At 40.3% G+C, this 25,124-nt stretch overlaps 1 protein-coding gene across 4 annotated transcripts in view; it reads right to left on the bottom strand.

Annotated features, from left to right (window-relative positions):
* The window catches only part of mmrn2a (multimerin 2a), a 37,512-nt gene extending 13,546 nt beyond the window's left edge, over window positions 1–23,966 (bottom strand). For 2 of the 4 annotated variants that reach the window (XM_067610917.1, XM_067610918.1), the window contains exons 1-5: window positions 23,712–23,966; window positions 11,685–11,807; window positions 11,092–11,198; window positions 7,694–7,780; window positions 1,639–2,166 (exon numbers count right to left, since the gene is read on the bottom strand). In XM_067610917.1, coding sequence (XP_067467018.1) covers window positions 1,639–2,166; window positions 7,694–7,780; window positions 11,092–11,198; window positions 11,685–11,807; window positions 23,712–23,929 — 1,063 coding nt within the window. In that variant the 5' untranslated portion in view covers window positions 23,930–23,966. Of the gene's footprint in view, window positions 1–1,638; window positions 2,167–7,693; window positions 7,781–9,660; window positions 9,881–11,091; window positions 11,199–11,684; window positions 11,808–23,711 lie in introns of those variants that run through there. The other 2 variants (XM_067610919.1, XM_067610920.1) reach the window with 2 other exon arrangements.
* Window positions 23,967–25,124: the final 1,158 nt, after the last annotated feature.

Raw genomic sequence — 25,124 nt, 5'->3', positions numbered from 1 at the left:
CCATCTCTGTAGACAGATAACTAACACTAATCGGTTGAATTAAAGGACATTCATTCATTTAGTAGGCAGTATATATGACAGAACATAAAGCTGTGATGTACATAGATGGTAATGTAGTCCGCCATTGTTGTTGTGCTTAAAGTTCTTCTTTTGATGCTTCTTTTTTCTAGTTTATGAGTTACATACTGGTACCAGCACCAGGTTCAGCAAGAGGATATGTGGGGTCGTTATAAAGGTCATTGATACTACTTAGTTCGTTAGTGCTCCTGTTGTCATGACGACAGTCATTAGAGTCGTTGGAGCCACATGAAGCCAGATGTGAAAGGTTGTTAAGTCTCCTGGGAAGGAATGAAATGACGGCGTTGTAGTTGGGGGGTTTTTTAGTGATATCGGTGATGGTTTCTCTGTTTAGACGTAAACAAACCATCTGTCTTAAATGTTTCTTTATCTTTCAGGTGTAACTGCTGAGTCTCCACCTGAGGACACTGTGTTTCTCTGTTCATGTGAGCTCCTGACTGCTGTGAACTGGACCTTTAAACGCAGCAGCGTCCTGTAATGACGGCAGAGGTCGCTGTTTCCGATGTTCAACTAAAGCTACACTGCCTCACTTTAAAGATTCATAACGATTCTCGAATTACAAACAAGAACCATCTCAGAACTTTGGAGGATATTTACTGAGAGTTTGTGGCTCTTTTTTTAGGGGATAAAAGCTGAATTGTGTTTCTCTTTATTTACTAAAGAGGAGCAGCGACAACACTGAAAACTGCAGGTTTGGGTTCATGCAAGATGTATTTTAAGCCGTTTCCCTTTAAGTATGAGGAAATGTATACAAATATCAAACACTGTCGTTCAAAAATACTCCAGTACAAGAAAAGCCCTGAACTCAAAATGTTGCTTAAGTAAAAGTAAAGAAGTATTATCTGCAATTTGTACTTCAAAAGTAAAAGTACTCATTACGAAGACTGTTATATTATTACAGTTTATCATATTAATTGTTTCTATCATAACAAATACATGTGAGAAAATTTTAATGTGGAGCCAATTTCAGATACTTTAGGTAGATTAATAATAATAATAATAGTAATGCATCATATTATATAAGTATACTGTGTTTTTTATAGTAGTAGTAGCAATAATAATAATAATAATAATAATAATAATAATACACTATTTATATGACACCTTTCACACAGTGCATAACAAATTAAACAACAAATTAAACAAAGTAAAGAGCAGACAAATTTAAACAACAGAATATTAAAATATATTATTTTATGTCCAGTAAGTTTATGAAAACTAACTAAAGCTGTCAGATAAATGTAGTGGAGTGGAAATACTCAAGTACAAGTACCTCAAATCTGTACTTAAGTTACTTTCCGCCACTGGAAACTGAAATTTACCGTCTGAAAAAACAAGTTTAAAATCTGCAGCCGTTTAATCACACAGACTCTATCAGAGAGAGACAGCAGGTGTGTTTTCATTCAACATTTTCAATTTGTGGATAAAAAAAACAACAAAAAAAAAAATCGCAAAATATCTCTAAAGTCATCCTGATAATATGTGTAGTCTCAGTAAACCCTGTAGATGTTAATCTGTGACAGACTGAGTAAACGTGTCCTATAAAGAACCAGAACTCACCAGTAAGTGGAGGTTCCCGCTGCCGGTGGTGGTCGTGTGTGTCGGCGGGGCGGTGCGATCTGTGATGCGGGTGGTGGTCGTGGTCTTGGGGGTCGGCGGAGGGGTGGTGCGATGTGCGAGGGAGGACGTGGTCTTGGGGGTCGGCGGAGGGGTGGTGCGATGTGCGAGGGAGGACGTGGTCTTGGGGGTCAGCGGAGGGGTGGTGCGATGTGTGATAGCTGTCGTGGTCTTGGGGGTCGGCGGAGGGGCGGTGCGATGTGCGAGGGAGGACGTGGTCTTGGGGGTCGGCGGAGGGGCGGTGCGATGTGTGAGGGGGAACGTGGTCTTGGGGGTCAGCGGAGGGGCGGTGCGATGTGTGAGGGGGGACGTGGGCGTGGCCTGGGTCCGGGGTCGGGTGTGTCGTGCTGGTGTTGTTCGGGTTGTTGTTGTTCGGGTAGCTGGCGTCCTGCAGCTCGCCGACGGGCCCCTGGTGGTCGTTCTGCTCTCGGTTCGGGTCGCCGTGCTGCTGCTGGAGAGACGCGTGAACACCTGAAACATACATGAAGTTTCATCTTTAATAAACAGAGAGATGAAAGAAGCTGCACCTTCAAGGTTCATTAAATCATCTACAGCTGCAACTAATGATTGTTGTTGTTGATTGATCTATAAAATGTCAGAAATGTTTCCCAAAGTCCAAGATTTCATCCTCAAATGTCTTGTTTTGTCCACAAAGATCTTCAGTTTACTGTCATAGAGACTAAAGAAACCAGAAAATATTCACATTTAAGAAGCTGAATCAGAGAATTTTCCTGATCAACCAACTCTGATAAACAACAACATGAAAACTGAACGACTGCATCAAAGTAAAACAGATTAAACTTCATTATATTCATTATTTACTTCACTGTGTTTATGCTTTTGGCGGCAGGTTTTTCATACTAATAAAGCTTCATTGAACTGAACTGAGAGAGAGAAACAGGAAGTCAGTCAGACAGGTAGAGAGTGAGACGGAGGGGCTGATGGGAAACAGGCTGATGTATTTGGGGATTTCTCAGTCGAGTTTCCTCAGTTTGTTTCTGGCTCTGAGTTGATTGTTAAACTTTCAGTCGGTGACAGAATCAGAGCGACGGCAGGAACACGGAGCTCCGTGTCAGTGACCTTCAGTCAGCGCCGAGGGCAGAAACACACGAACACTGAGAGAGAGAGAGAGAGAGAGAGAGAGAGAGAGAGAGAGAGAGAGAGAGAGAGAGAGAGAGAGAGAGAGAGAGAGAGAGAGAGAGAGAGAGAGAGAGAGAGAGAGAGAGAGAGAGAGAGAGAGAGAGAGAGAGAGAGAGAGAGAGAGAGAGAGAGAGAGAGAGAGAGAGAGAGGACGACGTCCTGCGGTGTCATCACATCCGTCTCCATCGTCCACATCAGCAAAGACTCGAGACCTTTCTGTCTCCTTCACTTTTATCATTTCAGCTCGACTTTATCACTAAAATCTGAACATTAATCTCCAGACGTGATGATCCAAACGAGAACAAATACATTAAATATCATTTTTTTGGCTGAGGCATGAACGTTGGTTTTGTTTTGAATCACCAGCTGACTTGTTTTGGTTCTGTCATGTTGTTTCTGCCTTTTGAACGGAGCTTCAAACCATGTGTTCAAAACTCAACCGGAGCTCCAGACAAACTTCCTCTCAGTTGTTCTGCTTGATGTTACACAACAAATTAATTCTATTATTTTGTTTGGGGAAATGTTGGATTCCTTGAATATTAATCATTTCAGAATGTTTCTCAAATGTTATTTTGGAAGGTATATAGCAAGGCAGTGAGAGTAAATAGTTGTTACCTGGATGTGACTCCAGTTCAACCAGTTACATGTGTGAGCTGGTTCCCGTCGCTCCTGTTTCACTGTCAGAATTTGATCCGTTCAGTCTGATAACGTTTGAAAAGTCTAAAAGGGCTGCATGAATAAATGATTTTATCCCTCAAATTAGCGGAGGGCTAACAGGAAGTTGTCATTCATCACCAATCACTGCTGGTTGATGTAAAACCAAGCAGCAAACTCCGGGGCTGTAAAATGAAGCCAAAAACTGCAGTTCCTTGAACGACCACTTGAGGCTCCAACAGCGAGTCAATCCCCATAGACCCCCATGTTAAAATGCCCAACTTTACAGCAGAAATAAACATGTTTACAGCCTGGTACAAACAACGGTTTTGGTCTCTAAAGCTAATTTCTCCTTTCATGACAACTGTCGTTTAAATGTTATTAAGCCGTAAAGTTATGCATAAATGAAGGACATGGCTGCTTTGAGTGACAGGTCCGCCAGCCGCTAGGTGGCTTGTTTCAGCCATTCGGCCCGCCTCTTTGCCCATTTTTTGATTGGCCGGGAGTTAGGCAGCGTCACGCACTGCCAAGATGGCGACGGCTGTAGTGGCTCACATTGAGCTTCAAAACCGCTCTTAAGAAACCAACGAGTGACGTCACGGTAACTACGTCCATATTTTTATACAGTTTATGTGTAAAACGCGTCACTACTGGTGCGCCAGGGCGGGAATGTCACCACAGACACCAGATTAAAGACTCTGTATACTGTGAAACACTGAATCAGCACCATGTGAACTCATTTGGGAAGAAATACATTTATTTATATGTAAAAGTTTTGCACTGCAGCTTTAAGTGTTGAGAAAAGTTCATTGTAGCTGAGAATGTTAGGAAGTGTGTTTTTGTTATAATACATTTGTCTTTATATTCCACATAATGTTATTATTTTATATTTGACTGTGTTGTTTGTTGTCAGATAGTAAATGTGCAGCTTTTATGTCTTGAATTGATGTTTGTCTGTCTTAATAAAAATAACAAATAACAAATAAATAATCCAAATGAGAAAAGAGAGGAATAAATAAAAATGTAAATATGCTGCAGAGAGTTTCTGAGTCTCTGCATGCTGTTTGGTTTAAATAAACATCTCATATATACTCCATATATATTTTTGTTTACAAATTATATTTTCCTCAAACTAAAAAAAAAACATCCTGATGGTTTGTGAGAAAAGTTTTTAAACCACCATTTCAACTTCTTTCAGTTCATGTTTCATTTCTGAGACATTTGAAAATCTTGAAAGGACATTAAAAACTTTGTGGCGGCGATGCATCTCTCAGTGAACAGGAAGTGGCCACAATAATAGAAACACCTGTGCGGTCCGCTGCAGATCTCATCAGGCGTAAAAGGTTGTAAAGTTTATTCGTGTTGTCACACAGTTGATGACTCATCTCTGAGGCGTCTGAGTCGTATTTTGAAAGGTGTTCCTGTTATTGTGTCCTGTATGTGTTGATGATTTAATTACATGGACTCGAGCTCACAGGAAGTGGGTTCAATCAGAGGCGTGGTGGGAGCGGACTGTACCAATGTCGAGGTGTGTTACGGCCTCTTTGTTTGTCTTTCTTTGTTAAATCCAGCCTCTAAAGGCCAAAGGTCTATTTTAGTCTGACATTTTTCCAAAAACACGGACTGTTTTGATTCTCAGAGCTCTCCGAGCCTTTAATGGTAGAAATATTTCATGTTATGTGCACTGAACGTATCCAGCAGTGCTTTCTGTTTACAGCTTTAACAGAACTGAAGTTAAACTGTCAGAAGATCTGATAACAAGGTTTCTGCAGCTTTTAAAGACATTTTAATAACACAGAAGCAATTTAACATCTGTTTCATGGTCAAAATATGAAAGATATCAATAAAAACTGTTATTTAGCAAGTGCAATGTATTCCAGTGTCTTATTACTTCCTGACAGTATATAACAATCATTCCTAATAATAAAACTAGTGATTCATTCATCACAACCTGGACGTCAACAAGCTGCAGAGAAACAATGAATGAGTAGATGATTGATTAACCAATTAGACAATAATTCATTCATTTAAAAGGTCAAAGGTCTGGAACTGTAGAATCAGGGATTTTCCAACCAAGTTTTACTAAAAATCACATAAAAAACATTTTATAAATAACATACACACAATATTTAAGACCTTCATGAATGAAATTTAAGACTTTTAAAGAACTTCTATGGTCTTTTTTGAGGAAACTTAAATTAATGCTTTTTTAAGACTTTTCCAGATGTTCACATTTACCTCCAAATACACTGAACTCTGAATGAGGAGGTGACGTCACAGTTTTGATACAGAAGGTTGTAAATGTTGGAGGAAGATAAATGATGTTTTAACTGATCGTTAGACGCTGCAGTAGACGTCATAAATCTACTGAGGTGACCTGACGTACCTTTAAATTCCCTTTGAATCAAACTCTCATCCAAACAAAGAGCATCTAAACTTCATCTGACCCCAGAGGTGGAAAATAACTAAATACATTTACTCAAGTACTGTATTTAAATACAGTTTTAAGGTTCTTGTACTTTACTTGAGTATTTCCATGTGATGCTACTTTCTACATTTCAGAGGGAAATATTGTACTTTCTACTCCACTACATTTATTTGACAGCTTTAGTTACTTTTCAGATGAAGATTTGACACAATGGATAATATAACAAGCTTTTAAAATACAACACATTGTTAAAGATGAAACCAGTGGTTTCCAACCTTTTTGGCTTTTGACGTCTTACAAAAAGCAGTGTGTAGTCGGGGTCACATTTCACATGTCTATGAGTTGTTAACAGCTCCACCAAATAGTGATTTTTCCCTCTAAACTTCTCACATGCTTTCATTTCAATAAATGTTCAAATGATCCAATATTTCAGCAAAAATCAAAGATTAGAGAAAAAGTCCAAAAACTGAAAACAGATTTGTGTATCAGAACTTTGTTTTTTCTTCTTTCCTCTCCCATTAATCATCTCACCACCCCTCAGATTTATCTGCTGACCCTTTGGAGGGGCCCGACCCCTAGGTTGGGAACCACTGGACTAAACTAGCTAACTGTATATAAAGTAGTGTAAACTAGCTCCACCTCCAGCAGCTACAACAGTAACATGCTGCTCTAACACTGATGCTTCACTATTAATAATCTAATGATGTCATATATAATAATATATCAGTCAGAGGGACCAAACCACTACTTTTACTGCAATACTTTAACTACATCAAGCTCATAATACTTATGTACTTTTACTGCAATACTTTAACTACATCAAGCTCATAATACTTATGTACTTTTACTGCAATACTTTAACTACATCAAGCTCATAATACTACATAGTACTTGCAGTATTGGTTCTGCTGTATGTGGTCCTGGTAGTCTGGCAGGAGAAACCGTCATGAATCGTGTCTCTTGACTTGTGCAACAAAAGAAAACAACTTGGTTTCAGTGTGAAGTTGTGAGTGTGAGAGTACAGGGTCACCATGTTGGCAGCGTCTCAACTGTTCCTCTGAGTGTGTGTGTGTGGGTTGTGGGTTGTATTATGGGATGTAGCTTTTCCTGCACCTGAGCACAGAGCAGCGACTCTCCCACCTACTGCTCCCTTTACTTCATCAGGTCCCTGTAACGTTAGTTTCTAATGTGAGGCGGCTGTGACCTCTGACCTCTGACTGCAGCAACAGTGTTTCTGAGTCTGAGTCACTGTGTTTACAGCAAGAGGAAGTTCGAGTGGGAGGGTGGGAGGGGGGAGCTGACCTACGAGAGCAGCTCGCCCACACCCTATTCCCCGGGGAGGGAGGAGGAGGAGGAGGAGGAGGAAGAGGGGACAGTCGGACCTTCTCCTGACCTGAGCTGAAGGTTTATGGAAGCAAAGCGTCGCTCTGCACTTCACAGCTTCCTCACTTTGTTCAAGAGGCAGGAATGAGTCAGACTGTTCTGACACTAAAAACACATCAGTGAGTCACTCCGCTGCACTGGTCACATGTTGCTTCATACCTGAAGACACAAGGCACTGTCGTTTGTTTAGATACGACTCCAAAGAAGTAAGACGGGTCTTAAAGAGACGTGTCTTTAAACTGGAAATCATGTAAAGATATTCCAGTAGAGCCCCAGAATAGAAATATAGAGCTGAAAATATGCGTCTTTAGAGGAAGACTTGTCATTTTGAATGTAGTCTAACTGCAGTCGTGTCTGTTGGCGGCGGCGGCGGCGGTGGTGGTGGCGGCGTACCTGCATCACGGAGCTCCTCAGGTGACCTTCGAGGTTCAGATCCTCCAATCACAGCCGAGCTTCCAGAATCCAGCTGAGCGTCAGGAACTGTCAGACAAACACGTTTATCACATTTATTCACTCCAGTAAAAAGAGGAGAGAAAATATCTCAAATACCATAAAAGCTTTTAAAAAGGTCAAAGGAAACACTTTTATTTATCTTTGGGAATATTTTCATTTGAGTTTCAGGAGAAACAAAAGAAAAAAAACTGAGTGCGGAGGAGAGGATGTCCTCCTCCTGATGTCTGGTAAACACTGCACTTTCCCACACACACACACACACACACACACACACACACACACACACACACACACACACACACACACACACACACACACACGACTAAATTAGTAAAAAGGACGTTTAAAGAAACAGTGAAACAGTGAAAGTGATGGTGAGTTAGAACCTGTTTTTATTAATGAAGCTGAAATGTTTTTATTTACTCTTAATTATTCTAATTTATGACATAAAATAAAATATATGGTATAACTGTAAACTGGACTGTTTAATCATATATTGTACATTATTATATTCATATTATTTATGTAAATCATGTCTCAGTGCAGAGCGTGGTTAGCTTAGCTTAGCATAAAGACTGGAAACAGGGGGAAACTGCTAGCGTGGCTTCTGTGCAGTGAGCTCATTGGTTGGAAAGCTCGCTGTGACATAAAGACTCTGTTTGCATCTCGCTCCCACAAACATAAAATATCAAAATGCTCCTTTAAGAATCGGAGAGTTCTGAACACACAGACACATGTTTAGATTTAGTGTGTAAATGTGTGAATAAACCTCCAGAAATCTGTTTAGAAATCAGAGAGAAAGACGCTCCGTCGGTGCTTTACGCTTGTGCCTCTGAGTTACAGTAAATAATTCATTAAACATACTGTGAGTGAGCTGATTGAACCAAATATAAGATGAGCAGGAAGCTAACGAGGGACACGCAACCAAAGTTTGTGTTCAAGGTGATTAAACCCAAACTTAATGTATATAGAGTTATGTCTTCCATAGGACACTAACTCCATAATCATACAACCTTCTTGTCAGTGAATGAGTCATAAACATGAAATCTTTACGTCTCTACCGTCTATCCCATAAGATCATGAACGCAGCATCATTCAAACACCTCTCTGGACGGTTCATTTACTGTTTCTTTGTTGTTTTTACTGACTAAAGTCCATTTTCCTCCAGTGTTTTGGGGTGAAACACATGTTGTTGTTGAATCTTTTAAAAGTCTTTTTTTTTTTTTGTTGTGCTGTCAGCAGAACAAACTAACTTCCATTCAGCTCCATTGTGGTCTGGGTGATATGGCTCAAAAAGGACGTCTTGATTTTCTTATAGCTTGACAAAACATCAGAACATTTGCTATCAGGCTGCAACGAAAATATATGATTTGGCAAAAAAAGCTGAATAATTATTATTATGTAAGTTCATGGGCTGTTATGGGGGTAGTCTCACGAAACCTGACTGGACAAACACAATGTTAGTGATGGAGGCCAAAATCCACAGTGTGTCCACACAGTCATTTAAAAGTCTGTGTGAAGCTTCTATTCAGCTTCAGCAGTCTGAGTTAGTCATATCAAGTGGATATCTGACACATTTACAGTCTTTAGCATCAAATTCCCTCTTTGTGTTTCCTCGGACAGTGTTTCCCTGTTGAGCTGCAGGTGGAAGTATAGTAACAAAAAGAGGAACTCTGGCACTAAAAAGACTGTAACGTTGAAAGATATCTACTTGATTTGACTCATTTGGACGCTGAAGCTTCATATTAGCTTCAGATAAACTTTGAAATACATTTTGTCCTCCATTATGAAGGGATCTTCTAACGGTCAGTATGAATGATTACAGCAAGAAGTTGAAGACTGACTGTTGGTTTAACTTGATAAACTGTGAATCTGTGTGTTTGTGTTCAGCTTCTGACTGAACTCACCACAAACTGCACTTCTGTTGTTTCTCTTCCGTCTCCTCCTCTCGTGTTTCATGAAGCTCTGCGATAAGCGCGAGGTGTTCGCTGCGCATGAAACGCTTTCAGCTCGTGCGGACGCGTCAGTTCGCGCCGTCTCGACCGAACACGCCGCTCTGTTCGCTTGTCGCTGACGGTCTGAAGTTTTCTTCAGTGATCAGTGATAGTCGTCTGAACATCATGTTACCCTGCAGACAGCAGCTAACAGCTGAGTCACGTGACCTTTATATCAGCTAAACACAGGAGTCAGGTTGTAGCTCACAGGTGAATCTATGATTATCCTTCCTGTTTACGACCTCAAAGCATCATGGGAACAGTAGTTCAAAAACTGAGAGCACAAATATCCCCAAATGGAAAACAGATGACGAACAGAGAATGATAACAGGAGACAACATATTATTTTTTATCAGTATTTTTATGTATATATGTCTCTATGTGATATTTATAACATCACTGATGCTCAGAATCTTATAGACGCCTGTTGACAACGTTGTTAATTTACTGAAAAGACTTGAATGTGATGTCAGCGTGAAGGTATGACATCATTACTGTCATTTAATTTAGGCATCTACAGACTCTAATTAACATAATGCAGATTATCTCATCAGTTTATTTATTATTTATTGATTTCCTTCTTACATTAAGTAAAATAAATTCATTTAAACAGGCAGTTTAATGATGTTTAGTTTGGTTTGGGCTTCAAACAAAGTTAAATAACACAATAGTTTTTCAGTTTCATCAATATTTCTACATTTTGATCACAGTGACTAAATTATTGTATATTGTAGTTTTATTCTTTACTAATCATATTTTTATCTGAATGATATTTGTTGTCAGCTTTAGTTTTGTTAAAAGTAAATAACCTCATCAGAGGATCAGTTGATTTTATGTTCTTTTATTAAACATGATGTCATATCTCAGGTTTATTCATTTTTACACATCAACAGAAAGAGACGTCATTTACCTCTAACTACTAGTCAGAGATTAATTTACGTTTTTATAATTATGATAAAAATCTGCTTTATATTTTATATTTTTCCTGACTGGACGACCACAATGATCGTCTGTGTTTGTCTTCGTTAAGATCATTTAGATCAAATTACCTCAAAATCTCTGAATGTGCAGAAAACAAAACAGACGAAACTTTACTGGCATCTGTTGGGTTCAGACTGAGTTACATGAGGCTGGAAATAACTAAGTACATTTACTCAAATACTGTAATACTTATGTACTTTTACTGCAATACTTTAACTACATCAAGCTCATAATACAAAGTCGATCCTAATGACACTTCAACACGAGGCGCCCTTTGTTGCTCGCATCTATCAGGTATCATCATCATAGCTGTTGTTGCTATGGCTTGTTGCCATGGTAACAGAGATGCTTCTCCTGACTCACCTGTGTCCTCGCAGTTCTTTCCTCCGTGTCCCGGACAGCAGCGCCACAACACGTCGGTGAAGATCTTCTGCTTCTGCTTGTAGAGTGGCCGGGTGGACAGCTTGTACCTGCACACACACACACACACACACACACACACACACACACACACACACACACATCATCACTGAGGTACATCCTTACACCTTACATTGAAAGATACAAAAACATGAATGAGACAGAAAACAGCTGGAAAGAGTCGAGAAGGATCTGATCTCCGGTCAGAAATCAATCTAATTTCTCCAAAATTCAAACTTTCCAGGAAGTGAGGTCAGTAATCTGATCAGCAGACTGTTCAACGTCAACAGTTCTTATGGTATCAGACAGTCATCATGTACACAACGACAGAAACAGAAAATATTCACATTGAAGAAGCTGAAACAGGAGAACGAGGGTCATTTCTCTTAAAAATGACTCCAATCGATTAATCAATTATCAAAATAGTCAGTAATTAATTTTCTGTCAGATGACTAACTGATTAATTGACTAATTGTTGTTGCTCTAATTAAGATTTTATACATTATATCTGCAACAAGTTGTTGTTGTTTACTAACATGACCAGCCGACAGTCGGGCTTCCCATTCGGACACGGACTCGCAGAACTGACGATGTAGTTCTCTGTGTCACACATCATCGCCACGGTAACCACGCGCTTCTTCTCGAAGGCACACCAGTTCCTGCGCAACACACGCACACGCACACACACACACACACAGAGTCAGGATACTGATCCTGTGATAACATGTTCACAGTGTTTCAGGAAGACGGATGAGATAATGAAAAAGACTTCAGGAAACACACACACACACACACACACACACACACACACACACACACACACACACACACTCACTCACACACACACACACACACACACACACACTCACACACACACACACACACACACACACACACACACACACACACTCACACAAACACACTCACTCACACACACACACACACACACACACACACACACACTCACTCACACACACACACACACACACACTCACACACACACACACACACACACACACACTCACACACACACACACACACACACACACACACACACACACACTCACACACACACACTTTATACAAATAAACATTAAATAAATAAATACAATGTGACACACACACATTGTGTGTGTGTGTGTGTGTGTGATTGTGCGTGTGTGTGTGTGTGTGTGAGTGTGTGTGTGTGTGTGTGTGAGTGAGTGTGTGTGTGTGTGTGTGTGTGTGTGTGTGAGTGAGTGTGTGTGTGTGAGTGTGTGTGAGTGTGTGTGTGAGTGTGTGTGAGTGTGTGTGTGAGTGTGTGTGTGTGTGTGTGTGAGTGAGTGAGTGTGTGTGTGTGTGTGTGTGTGTGTGTGTGAGTGAGTGTGTGTGTGTGAGTGTGTGTGAGTGTGTGTGTGAGTGTGTGTGAGTGTGTGTGTGAGTGTGTGTGTGTTTGCTTTTATACTGAAGGTTGAATCAGGTTGGGGTTCAGTCTGGATCAGATGTTTGTTGAGTGGATGAAGGTTCATCATCCTGATGCAGGTTTTGATGGTTTTTGTTTGTTTTTGTTGTCGTGTCAACAGATGGTTGTTTGTGTCGTGTTGGCTGCAAACATCCTGTTTACTCTTGTTTGTTGTATAAAGTATCTGTGAGCTGAAACTGAGAACCCCCCCCCCCCCCCCCCCCCCCCCCCCCCCCGGAGCCGACCCTGCGTGGTGTTACTGTGTGTGTTTGTGTGTGTTTACTGGTATGTTGATGTTGGACTGTTTGTCTCTCGGCTTCCTGTCTGCTGACGGTGGCACCAACAGCTCTGAGAGTTTCGGCTCCACTTTCATGTTTCACAATCGCTTCTGTGTCTCTGGAAGTGACTCTTCACACAGACACGACACAACGTGGACTCCAGATGCCACGCTCGCTGAATCTCATAATCTTTTGAGAAATCCAAACACCACCACCTGCATAATCTGTCTCACTCAGAGGACATTATACTGGGACCACACCATCAAACATCACTGGAACTTTTCCCCTGATGTCACATGTTCTATGTTCTGTGTTGACCCAATTAAAATATCCAGATGTTGATGTCAAATATCATACAATAACATTATTATACATCCACCATCCACTTTGACCTCTGACCTCTGACCTATAACTAGCATGCAGTACATAAATATTACACATAGAAAAAAAGTTGCCTATGAAGATAATTTAGGCAGTGAAAATACTATCCACACACACTTTAAAGGACACATATTCTGCACAGTTCCAGGTGTATATTTATATTCTGGGACTCTACTGGAATATCTTTGCATGATTTCCAGTTAAAAACTCCTTATTGATCTTCTACTGGTCCTTTATGCAGCCCCTCAGTTCAGCCTCTGTCTGAAACAGGCCGTTTTAGCTCCTGTCTCTTTAAGGCCCGCCTCCTGATGAGCCCGCTCTGTTCTGATTGGTCAGCTTTCAGGAAGCTTCCTCCGGCTCCAGAGGCTACGTATACAAACTATAGTAGCAGGATTTCATTTCTTTTTCTCCTTCTTTACTCTAAATGTCAACTTCTCAAATCCATCCGTACATGTTGGAGCTGAACAACACATGGAAACACCTTAGCAACCACCTTAGCAACCAAGGCTACAGAACAAACATTTATGAGCATGGAGTGGAGTAGAAAGTACAATATTTCCCTCTGAAATGTAGAAAGTAGCATCACATGGAAATACTCAAGTAAAGTACAAGTACCTCAAAACTGTACTTGAGTAAATGTACTTACATGCAGTAAACGTTCACCATTGTGGTTGTTTTACACTCTAAAGGCTTTTAAACTCTCCTGCAGCTCTTTCATGCACAACTGAGTTTCAACATTTGAGCTGCTGAGAGGAAATTTGGGGGATTTGAAGGCGCTGGAACAAAATCAGAGAGTGAATCTTTAATCTTCTTCTTCAGGTTAATCTATCCTGTCAGACTGAACGCTGGGCGCCAAATCACCCCTAACTGTAGCCGCCGGGATGTTTGTGTTTTATCTCTTTCTCTGCTCATCTGCTCATCTTTTCTCCTTCACGTGATACACGCTGCGTTCACGTGCTCCTTGGACGTTCCCGTTTCTTGAGTTGGGAAGTTGTTCTTCCGACTTTGTTCATGAGCTTGTAAGTCGTAATGTGGAAACAACACGGACACTACAAAGGAGATGTGCAAACAAACAAAATGCAAAAAGTTACGTTGAGGCAGCTTCTTGCAGCTACGCACCAAAGATCTGGAACAAACTCCCACCACATATTAGACAAACATCCTCTGTTGATATTTTCAAGAAGCAGCTCAAAACTTATTTTTATGGTCTTGCTTTTAATTAACTCAACCTTTTATTTGCCTTTTACTGATATCAGCTTATTTACTACCTGTTTTATCTTATTTTATCTCATGATTTTACCTCCTACTGCTACAGTAAAACAGCAAGGTCCTCGCCTAAGGGTTGTTTTTCATGTGTTTGTTTGTTTCTTTCTTTCTTTATTATTACACCACTTAAACCCTTAATTTGACCCCCTAAACATGCTCAAAAACTCACCAACTTTGGCACGCACATCAGGTCTGGTGAAAAATTTGATAAAATCTAAAAATTAACCCCTAAAGTGCCAAAATGTGCTCACTAGCGCCAACTATGTAACTAAAATGGCCGCCACGGCCCGTAGGAATGTCGTAGAGAGATCAAACCAAAACTCAATTATTTGTCTCATCAAGACCTACAAATCATACACTGACACCCCTGACCTAAATCCAACAGGAAGTCCGCAATTAGCCTTTCAAAATAAGACTTTGCCCCAATTTTGGCCCCCAAACAAATGCTATCTCCTCTGAAGGCGTTAATGGTATCGACTTCAAACTTTAATACATGACTTATGACACTATGCTGAAAAAAGTTGTTAAAAACTTTGTAATAACTTGAACGGTTTGGATTTAATAAGCCCTGAAAGTTGCAGTGCCACATCACCCTTACAATGTAAACCAATGGAGAGGCAATCTATGGGCATGAACTTTGTGTCAAACAGAGGCTTCTGACGTCTAAACTATAAGTCTGACCACTTTCAAACCTGTATCAATGGATTCACCACGAAATTTCCTACTAAAATATGATTTTTAATGTAAGATTTGGCCAAAGTCATGGGATTTATGAGGATATTTCACAAGAGGCGTACTCTAAAATCCTCCTCTCCAACTGCTCCTGGTGATGTCACTCCCTCAGTGCTGTGAAACATTCCGCAATACACACTCATTATAAAATCACAGGAGGAGCAAGAAAAGACTTTAAAACTCACACTCTAATATCTCAAAAACAATAAAAGATAGAAAAAACATGTAAATTCAAGATTTGTAGGTCAAAGTCTCGTGACTCATTTAAAGTTCAAATGAAGTTTGTATCTAAAACTATGTGGAAGCAGTAAATGTTCAAAAAGGTGTGGGTTCATTCACACTCTCCATTCAAATATATGAGTATTTTTCTGTGTCCAGCTGCAGTTACTTATTGTCTCTACACACCTGACAGTACACATGTCAATCAAACTTTCAAAGAGTGCGCGAGGTCCCGACCAACGCTGCTCACAGCTTTAATTATTGTATTTATGTTTCTCCTTTCTTTTAATATTATAAAATATCTTTTTTTTTTGCCTGCTTGTTTGTTTTTACCTCTTTCTGTAAAGCACTTTGAGCTGCATTTTATGTTATGAAATGTGCTATATAAATAAAGTTTATTATTATTATTATTATTATTATTATTATTATTGTTATTATTATTATTTTACATGTGAACAATATGTGAATTAGTAAAAAGTTTTTTGCCACATTTACTGTCGTCCGCCATGTTTCTGAATAGATGACGTCATATTTAGTTGTTAGTTGTCGCTCCAACTTAAGAAGGCGTTCATGTGATTTTTCCCAGTTGGGATCTCATTTTTCCGATTATTCCGACACCACATGAATGCCACAACAGATTAACATCTGATACACTTCACAGCTCAGACTCCTTCCTCTGCCCTTGTTTAATAACAGAATTATCACCCATTTATCAGTTGGTTATCTGCTTTGTCACATTTGTTCATTCACTGAAGTGAAAAAATGAGGAAAAAAAAAATCCTCTTCTGGATCCTTTGAAATCTCTCTGAGCTTTTGTTCTGAAGTAAAACACCGTTTGACCTCAGCAGTAAAAACCTTGTCATTAAAATGTTAAGTATGTGCATCATTTTCCCTTTAAAATGTGGACAAATAGGAAACAAACGTTTAATATCTACAGAGAAAACAACAATGCAAGAGGACCAACATTTTGGACCAAAAATGCTCAAAATCTTTACGGTAAGTCTTGTCTTTTCTGTCTCACAGTGTCACTCTGAAGCTGCTTTTCATTTCATTCTTGCGTGGGTTTGTTTAGGAGCTTCGTTCGAGAGCCTGATTCGTCCTGAGAGAGAGACGGAGGCTGACAGCAGCTGCAGGAGTCCGAGAGGTCAGATTCAGATTTGAAAGATGTTTGTGAACAAGCCAGAGTGAGAATAATGAGCCTGGAGACCGGAGGGATGTCGCAATCACACAGCGATCAACTTCTTCTGCTCTTAGTGGAGATAAAGATGTAAAGTTTGTCCTGAAGGAGAATCATTCACATTTAGAGGGTTCATCCTCTGGTGAGCAGGAATATCTGCAGTAAATTAAACACTTTCAGAGTGTTTTACTCTTTTTTTTAATTTACTTCATTTATAAGTTTACAGCAGAGTCACTATATGTGTCAGAAATGTCATCATGTGAGAAGCAGTTCACACGTCTGTCCTCCAGGAGACGCTGTTCGTTTCCTGTTTCCTGTTTATTATTGTAGCCATGACGACGAAAGAAGTAGTGATTTTAACCCACAGCACGTTTCTTTAACCTTAACGAAGTGATCATTTCAACCCAAACCATCATCTTTCAACCAAACCAGACTTTAACCACAGTCGTTCTGGAGTCACATGATCAAACCACAGATCAGCTGAGGGGTGAACTACGATGTGAGATTAGTGGGTTAGTGAGGTGTGTTGAGCCTGAAGGGTTTTCAATGTCATGAAGGTGTCTCTCTTTTAACCTGCTACATCACCATGGTAACTCTCTGTTAACCTGCTACATCACCATGGTAACTCTGTTAACCTGACTACATCACCACGGTAACTCTCTGTTAACCTGCTACATCACCATGGTAACTCTGTTAACCTGACTACATCACCATGGTAACTCTCTGTTAACCTGACTACATCACCATGGTAACTCTCTGTTAACCTGCTACATCACCATGGTAACTCTCTGTTAACCTGACTACATCACCATGGTAACTCTCTGTTAACCTGACTACATCACCATGGTAACTCTCTGTTAACCTGCTACATCACCATGGTAACTCTGTTAACCTGACTACATCACCATGGTAACTCTCTGTTAACCTGCTACATCACCATGGTAACTTATACAGCAGGTTATGTTCCAAGTTTCGGCTTAAATCGGCAATAAAAAGCGCCACTGACCACCTGATTTGCTGCAAAGTCTGTTTAACACTGTTGGTACTGCAGCTATTAGAACACTGATTCAAAAATTGATGAGTCTTTTATCATATTTACTATTGATTTGATGTCATATTGTAAATCTGTAGTGGTGCGAGAGGTTAGGGTTACTTGCAGGATGAGATTTTGTTACAATAGATAAAACTGTATTTGAAAAAAACAAACAAACAAAACTAATGAAGAAAAAAAAAGATGAATCTATTGATATTTATCTCAGATAATATTCAATCTATAATATTAATTTCACTTTGATTTGACCAGAATCTAAAGTGATTTCCACTGATCCTTCATTATGAGACAGTTTAATGTTTAAATCTGCTGCATCAAGTTTAAAGTTTAAGAGCTCTGGATGTGAGAGGCACAGAGAGTGCATATATAATATATATATTTTATAATATTAATAAATTAATGAATTCATTTTTTAATTAATGAATTTACATCAGCAGTTTTCAGCCAGCATTCCTCTCTCGCCTTATTTGCACCGACAGTGTTGCTTTTTGCTGTGATAATGTGTTTATATTATTCATATCTCTCCGTCATAATGATCTGTTCCTGCTGACTGAAGGAGGCGACACGTGATTGGTCCATTTAGTGCGGAAAAAGAGTCAAATGATGCCAAACGCCCCCTTTCATGGGGCCACGCACAGAGCCTGAAGCAGAAAGCCTGAGTTATCTCTGATCGAGCCAGCTCACACAAAGACAGCCTGGATATGTTGAACTGGCTTCTGGTCTAATTTGGAGGATTTGTTGTTTAGGAAACTTTTTATGAAGAAAAAAAAACTAAAGATGTTGAAATTTTGTGATTTTTTTCATCTTTATGTCTGTAAATGTTCAATCCGGCTCAAATCTTCATATCTGAACGGACAGGAGAGATTTCCAGCGATGTAAGAATATAATAATAAGAGTCTTAGTGGTGTCAAAACATGTATTGGTTTTGTGATTGATCTACTGATTGTAATTGTTCTGTATCAGCCGGCGAGGATCAATACGTTTAGTGACGTCAGAGCGACACAGATGCAGCTGTGAGAACTTTTACTGGAGGAAAAAGTCAGAAATTTGCTGATTCTGAACAAAGATCTGAAGTTATAAGCAGCAACGTTTTTCTCTGGTTTCACAGCTGATCCTGAACACATCACAGAGAAACGTCTCTGTTAAAGGGAGTTCTGCTTTATTTTTTCAGACAGTTCAGATTTCTTCAGCTGCTCCTTCGTCTTCAGAATCTCACCACAGAAGAAGAACTTTATCTGATGGTCAGATTCACGTCTCAGCGACAGAGCGTCCCAACTTCTCTCTGGACGCTTTCATCTGCCAGCTGTGTGTCTGTTTCCTGATAACGTCTGAATGAGAGTTAAATTCAGCTCTTTGATCTGAATCTGCCTGTTCGCTGAGCCTCTTCTTCTTCTTCTTCTTCTTCTTCTTCTTCTTCTTCTTCTTCTTCTTCTACTGCTGCTGCTGCTGCTCAGACAAACGGAGGCAGCAGTTCAAGCAGCCGACAAAAAAAGAACAAATACTCCTGTCACCAAAGTCAGCAGCGAGAGAAGAAGTACTCAGATCCTTTACTGCAGTAAAAGTACTAATACAGCAACGTAAAAATACTCCATTACAAGTAAAAGTCCTGCATGAAAAATCCTACTACAGTAAAAGTACATAAGTATTATGATCTTGATGTAGTTAAAGTATTGCAGTAAAAGTACATAAGTATTATGAGCTTGATGTAGTTAAAGTATTGCAGTAAAAGTACATAAGTATTATGAGCTTGATGTAGTTAAAGTATTACAGTAAAAGTAGTGGTTTGGTCCCTCTGACTGATATATTATTATATATGACATCATTAGATTATTAATAGTGAAGCATCAGTGTTAGAGCAGCATGTTACTGTTGTAGCTGCTGGAGGTGGAGCTAGTTTACACTACTTTATATACAGTTAGCTAGTTTAGTCCAGTGGTTCCCAACCTAGGGGTCGGGCCCCTCCAAAGGGTCAGCAGATAAATCTGAGGGGTGGTGAGATGATTAATGGGAGAGGAAAGAAGAAAAAACAAAGTTCTGATACACAAATCTGTTTTCAGTTTTTGGACTTTTTCTCTAATCTTTGATTTTTGCTGAAATATTGGATCATTTGAACATTTATTGAAATGAAAGCATTAGCAGCCCTCATGACCAAATTTTCAGCTCAGTGATTGGCTGTTTGTTGCAGAAATGCACCTTGGGAGTCGTAGTTAACTTCTCCTGCAACATTTTTATGTCCACAGTCTTGTAGCTTCGACTTTTAAGAACCAGATATTTTCATCTTTTATTGTGATGATTGAATGTTGATCCAAACTGTAGAAGAACTGAGAGTCACTAACGCTCCATAACTTCCATCATTAGCGCTTCGCAACTCCGTGCAAACCAACAGGTGACGTCACACCTCGCTACGTCCATCTTTATACTGTCATTGGCTGGAATTTGTATCTTCTAGAAGTCCAATAATCTGCTTTTAAATTCCTCCAAAGCTTCAGATCGTCTCTTCTTGCAGCCAAACAAAAACCCTTTTTCCACCTTCACTACATCAACACTTAACTACCTGTTGACCTCTGACCCCTGAACCACAACCACCCCACCATCCCTTGACCAATCAACCGCCAGCATGCAAAGATAACCCTTGAAAAGCTGCTCTCCATTACACCAACAACTGCCAGCACAAAGAGCTCCGTTAGTAAGCAAAGTCATTAAAGCAGCGTTTAAAGGGGGGGGGGGGAGGGTCAGCGATGGGGGAGGGGAGGGCGGTTATAGAGCTAATGGAGGGTTGTTTCCTTAAGTGCCTCCAGGGGTCTTTTTATCAGGGAATCTGTGGACGGGACCTGCAGTTAAATGTATGGATGTGGGTCAGCGCGCTTCAAAAAAATGTCACCCGAGACATTTAATCCTCATATTTAGTCTGTCAGTCTCACCGCCTGTTAAACAGCAGATCAGTTCACTCCTGGAATAATAACAGTAATATTTAATGAAATGTGATTGATTCCAGTCACGAGCAAACAGGACTAAAGCTAAATGCTAACTTCAACATGCTAATACGCTGACGTTTACCATGTTTGCCATCTTAGTTCATAGTGTTAGAATGTGATCTGCAACTGATTCTAGACATTTTTTTTATGATCGGTTCCCTGCAGGGATCAATACTGAATCCACATCCTCAAACTTCATCACACAGTCGACACAACAGCAACGATTCTGGATCAAACTGTGACACGTTTGCATAGTTTCCACACAGAAAGCGTTCAGTGACTACAGCCTTCATAGTTTACATCTTCACTTCCAAACTCAAACACTAACATGTATTCATACTGAAATACATCTATATTCAACCAAAACACAAGATGAAAGCTTTCCTGCTGCGTTTCTATGACTCGTTCCTGTAGATACACTGTAGTAGGTTCTATAGAGAGCTACACATCTGACTGTATTTACACTATATACACATTTATACACTATCAACCATTAAAACTACATAAACACAATAAAACAGTGATGTAATAAAAAGATCCTAAAAGCAATCCATCCAACAGTTGTTGCAATATTTCAGCAGAGCAGTGAACTGACTGATTTAACTCTCAGTTCAGTCGTGAAATAATAAAACTGCAGTCAGAGGTTTGTTTTCTGCTCGCTGTGAAACCTGTGAGGACCGGCTCGGTCTAATACCTGGAGGATAAACACAGAGGACACCTACAGCCTGTCTGAGACTCATAAAATCAAAAAAAAAAAAAGGAATGCATGGTGTCTGGGTTGTGTGTCCGTGTGTGTGTGTGTGTGTGTGTGTGTGTGTGTGTGTGTGTGTGTGTGAGTGTGTGTGTGTGTGTGTGTGTGTGTGTGTGTGTGTGTCAGCAGCCTGGGTGGTATCAGCCTATTATATGCATGCTGGCAGTCAAAACATTAAAACGTTCCCTGTTTGGTACTTGTATGCATTAGGCATGACTCAGTGTGTGTGTGTGTGTGTGTGTGTGTTATTGTACTACTATCTTTGTGAGGACCAATTACAGTTTTAGACTTTGACATTTTTGGGAAGTGAGGACATTTTGTCGGGTTCAGACTTGGTTTTAGGGTCAGAGTGAGGGGTTAGAGCATAATAATTTAATCCAGACCAGAAACAAACTTTCACCACAACTTGACTTTGATCACTTTTCGGCAGCGATGGAGGAAGAAAGTACCAAGACAACAATGTAAAAATGGGAAAAAGCCTACTACAGTTAAAGTACAGCTGAGAAGTCGTCCTTGGAAAGCGTTTGGAAAAAGGCGGGTACTGTCTATCAACAGCTGACTGACACAAGCGCAGAGCTTGAAGCCTGACGAGATGGACTCTGGTGCTGTCAGTGATCCAGCTGCCTCGCACAGCAAAGACAATCAGGCTTTGACGCATTTTACTGTTAAACTACATGAGATAAATGTGAGGGGTGTCGAGTAGGAAGCAAGAAAAAACAAAGTTGTGCTACATACATTTGGATAAATTGTTCAGAATGTGTCTTCAGTCTTTTGTGAAATGTTGGAGAGTTTTACAGTTTATTTAATGTCTCTTTGCTCGTCTGAAACAAGACAAACAGACACAAATACTAACTGATGTTAGACAAACAGTGGTTTTGAGTGAAACATCTCTACCCTGCTGCCTGCTGGTTGCTGCACTTAGTAAAGTTGTTGTCGGATGTTTGAGCTCCAGTAAAATATCTTGTTCCAAACTAGCAAAAAAACAAGAAAGATGGATGTAAAGTAGGTACATTAAAGACGATTAGACGAGGAAATATGTGTTCATTTGGCCAGAGGGAAGTATGAGACCTTTGTGTTTGATCTGCAGTGTTTAACAAAACTAGAACCACAAAACTGAACCAGCTGAAGTCGACATATCAAGACTGTAAAAGATCTCATACAGTACATGTTCCCACTTCAAGTGCTCACATTGTCATTATCTGACAAAAACTGAAGTTATAAATGATTTGTAAATTATATTTATTTGTATTGAAATACCAGTACTATTTATTATTACATTATCGTTTAGGAGATGCTTTAACATCAGATGCACACACGGCTATAATATAACATCTAGAGTTTGTCTTTGTCTTCTCTTTGAAGCTCAACTCATTTCAGCTGATCCGCTCCGGCAGCCCGGTCGACCAGCAACTTCACAAATTATGCACATCGTTATATCCGTTGTATCTCTCTGTCACACCGTTTTCCACTGTGACCGATCTCAGAAGATGATAAAGGCCATAAAATCATCTAAAAAGATGGCCTTGCACCATTTGATGCAATTAAACCAGTGTTTCTGGCTCAATAGCTGAAGTTATCATCTATATTTTAAATTATTTGCAGCCTAAAGCAATTCAGGCACTTCCAGACAACTCCATTTATATGAGAGGTACGGAAGCTTCTGAGCCTTAATGTCAAAACATGTATTGACGACGGTGCCGGACGAACATTTTCATTGATTTGATCCCTCTCTGATTGAAGTAGAAGTGAGTGTTATACAGTTATATATTATATTATTGGATGATCATTAGGTGGTGCTATTTATCTATTTTAAATCAGCTGCTGTTGCATATTTACAATAATCCTTCATGTGATCGTTTGAACAGATTTTAAATTGTCCTGAGGATGTTTTATGAGAAAAGACATGAATGACTTATAACTGCAGTGTCTCCACTCTGAGATTTAAATAAAGTTTTGAAGGCTCTTTTAATATCCAGTATGAACAGGAGGAATGATTACAGACACCTGCTGGTTTAACACACTGGGAACACTGGAAACACTGGGAACTCATCCTTCAAATGTGCTTTCAATGGAAGTGATGGAGGCCAAAATCCACAGTGTGTCCACACAGTCATTTAAAAGTCTGTGTGAAGCTTCTATTCAGCTTCATCAGTCTGAGTTAGTCATATCAAGTGGATATCTGACACATTTACAGTCTTTTCAGCATCAGATTCCCTCTTTGTGTTGGTCCAAAGCGCCTCCAAACCAAAGTAAGAGAAGCTTTAATGTTTATATTTATAGATCTGGACTCACCCGCTCCGGGTCGGGTAGTTCTCTCTGTGTCCCAGCAGGGGGGGCTCCGTCACCCTGGGGTGAAGCCTCTGGAGGTAAGGTGGGACCCCACCCACTGCAGCTCTTCCTCCCCGCTCCTCCTCCTCCTCCTCCTCCACATCGGGGTCTCTGGCTCTCACCTCGCAGTGAGCGCTCACCAGTAAGCCCAGTACCAGCACCAGCTCTCCCACTGCCACCATGTCTGCTCCTGGTCCAGATCACTGAGTGGAGGCTCGCACGACCACCAGCTGCTTTTAAACAGCTGGAGGAGAGAGAGAGAGAGGTGGGAGGAGGAGGCCACGCCCCCCACCCCCCTCCAGCAAGAAGCCACGCCCCCTGCTTCCTCTGCTGGCAGTGTGTTTTTATGGCTCTCTCTTTGTGAGGAGACAGAGGGAAAATCCAGAAGTCACAACCTTTTCCTCTCTCTCCATCTTTCAGTTTTCTCTAATCAGGTGTGAAAAGACAAAGTTTTACTGCAAACATACATTCATGTGTCAGCGCTGATTCACCCACAGAAGGGAAATAAAATGAGGAGAAAAGGTCAAAGCAGAGAAAGTTCTAACTGTGAGCAAAACCCGTCTTCATTCCTATATTAAATGTTTGTAATATGGCAGATTTAAAATGCCTAAATTAAAGGAGACATATTCTGCTTTTTGTGGTTTGTGTTATTTATTTCCTGTTCTGATGTCGGATGTTAAACATGGTCAAAGTTCATAAAAAAGCTGCCTGCAAGTCAAAGTTCAGGGCTTCAACCTGCTCTGAACGCTTCGTTTGCAACGGTTTTTTCTACCTTGCTGATGAGCTGACGTTGGCGTGTTGCACATGCTCATAAATGTCTGTTCTGTAGCCTTGGTTGCTAAGGTGGTTGCTAAGGTGGTTGCTAAGGTGTTTCCATGTGTTGATCAGCTCCGACATGTACGGATGGATTTGAGAAGTTGACTTGTGGAGTAAAGAAGGAGAAAAAGAAGTGAAATCCTGCTTCCTGAAAGCTGACCAATCAGAACAGAGTGGGCTCATCAGGAGGCGGGCCTTAAAGAGACAGGAGCTAAAGCAGCCTGTTTCAGACAGAGGCTGAACTGAGGGGCTGCATAAAGGACCAGTAGAAGATAAATAAGGAGTTTTTAACTGGAAATCATGTGAAGATATTCCAGTAGAGCCCCAGAATATAAATATAGAGGCTGGAAATGTAAAGAATACGTCCTTTAACACCCTCTGAAAATCTTGTCTTTCCTGGTCTGGAGTTGTTTAACTCCTCACCTTGCTGCAGGGATGTACAGGTGGACTCCAGCATCTGCCTGCTGTTAGAAGCTCAATGATTGGCTGTTTCCTGTTGAAATGCACACTGGGAGCTATAGTTAACTTCTACCCCGAAATCTGCACAGTCTTGTTTGCAGC

This window comes from Thunnus thynnus, chromosome 14, assembly GCF_963924715.1.
Source record: "Thunnus thynnus chromosome 14, fThuThy2.1, whole genome shotgun sequence".
Lineage (NCBI taxonomy): Eukaryota > Metazoa > Chordata > Actinopteri > Scombriformes > Scombridae > Thunnus > Thunnus thynnus.
The sequence above is the reverse complement of the archived record's forward strand: the minus strand, read 5'-3'. Positions and strand labels throughout refer to the sequence as shown.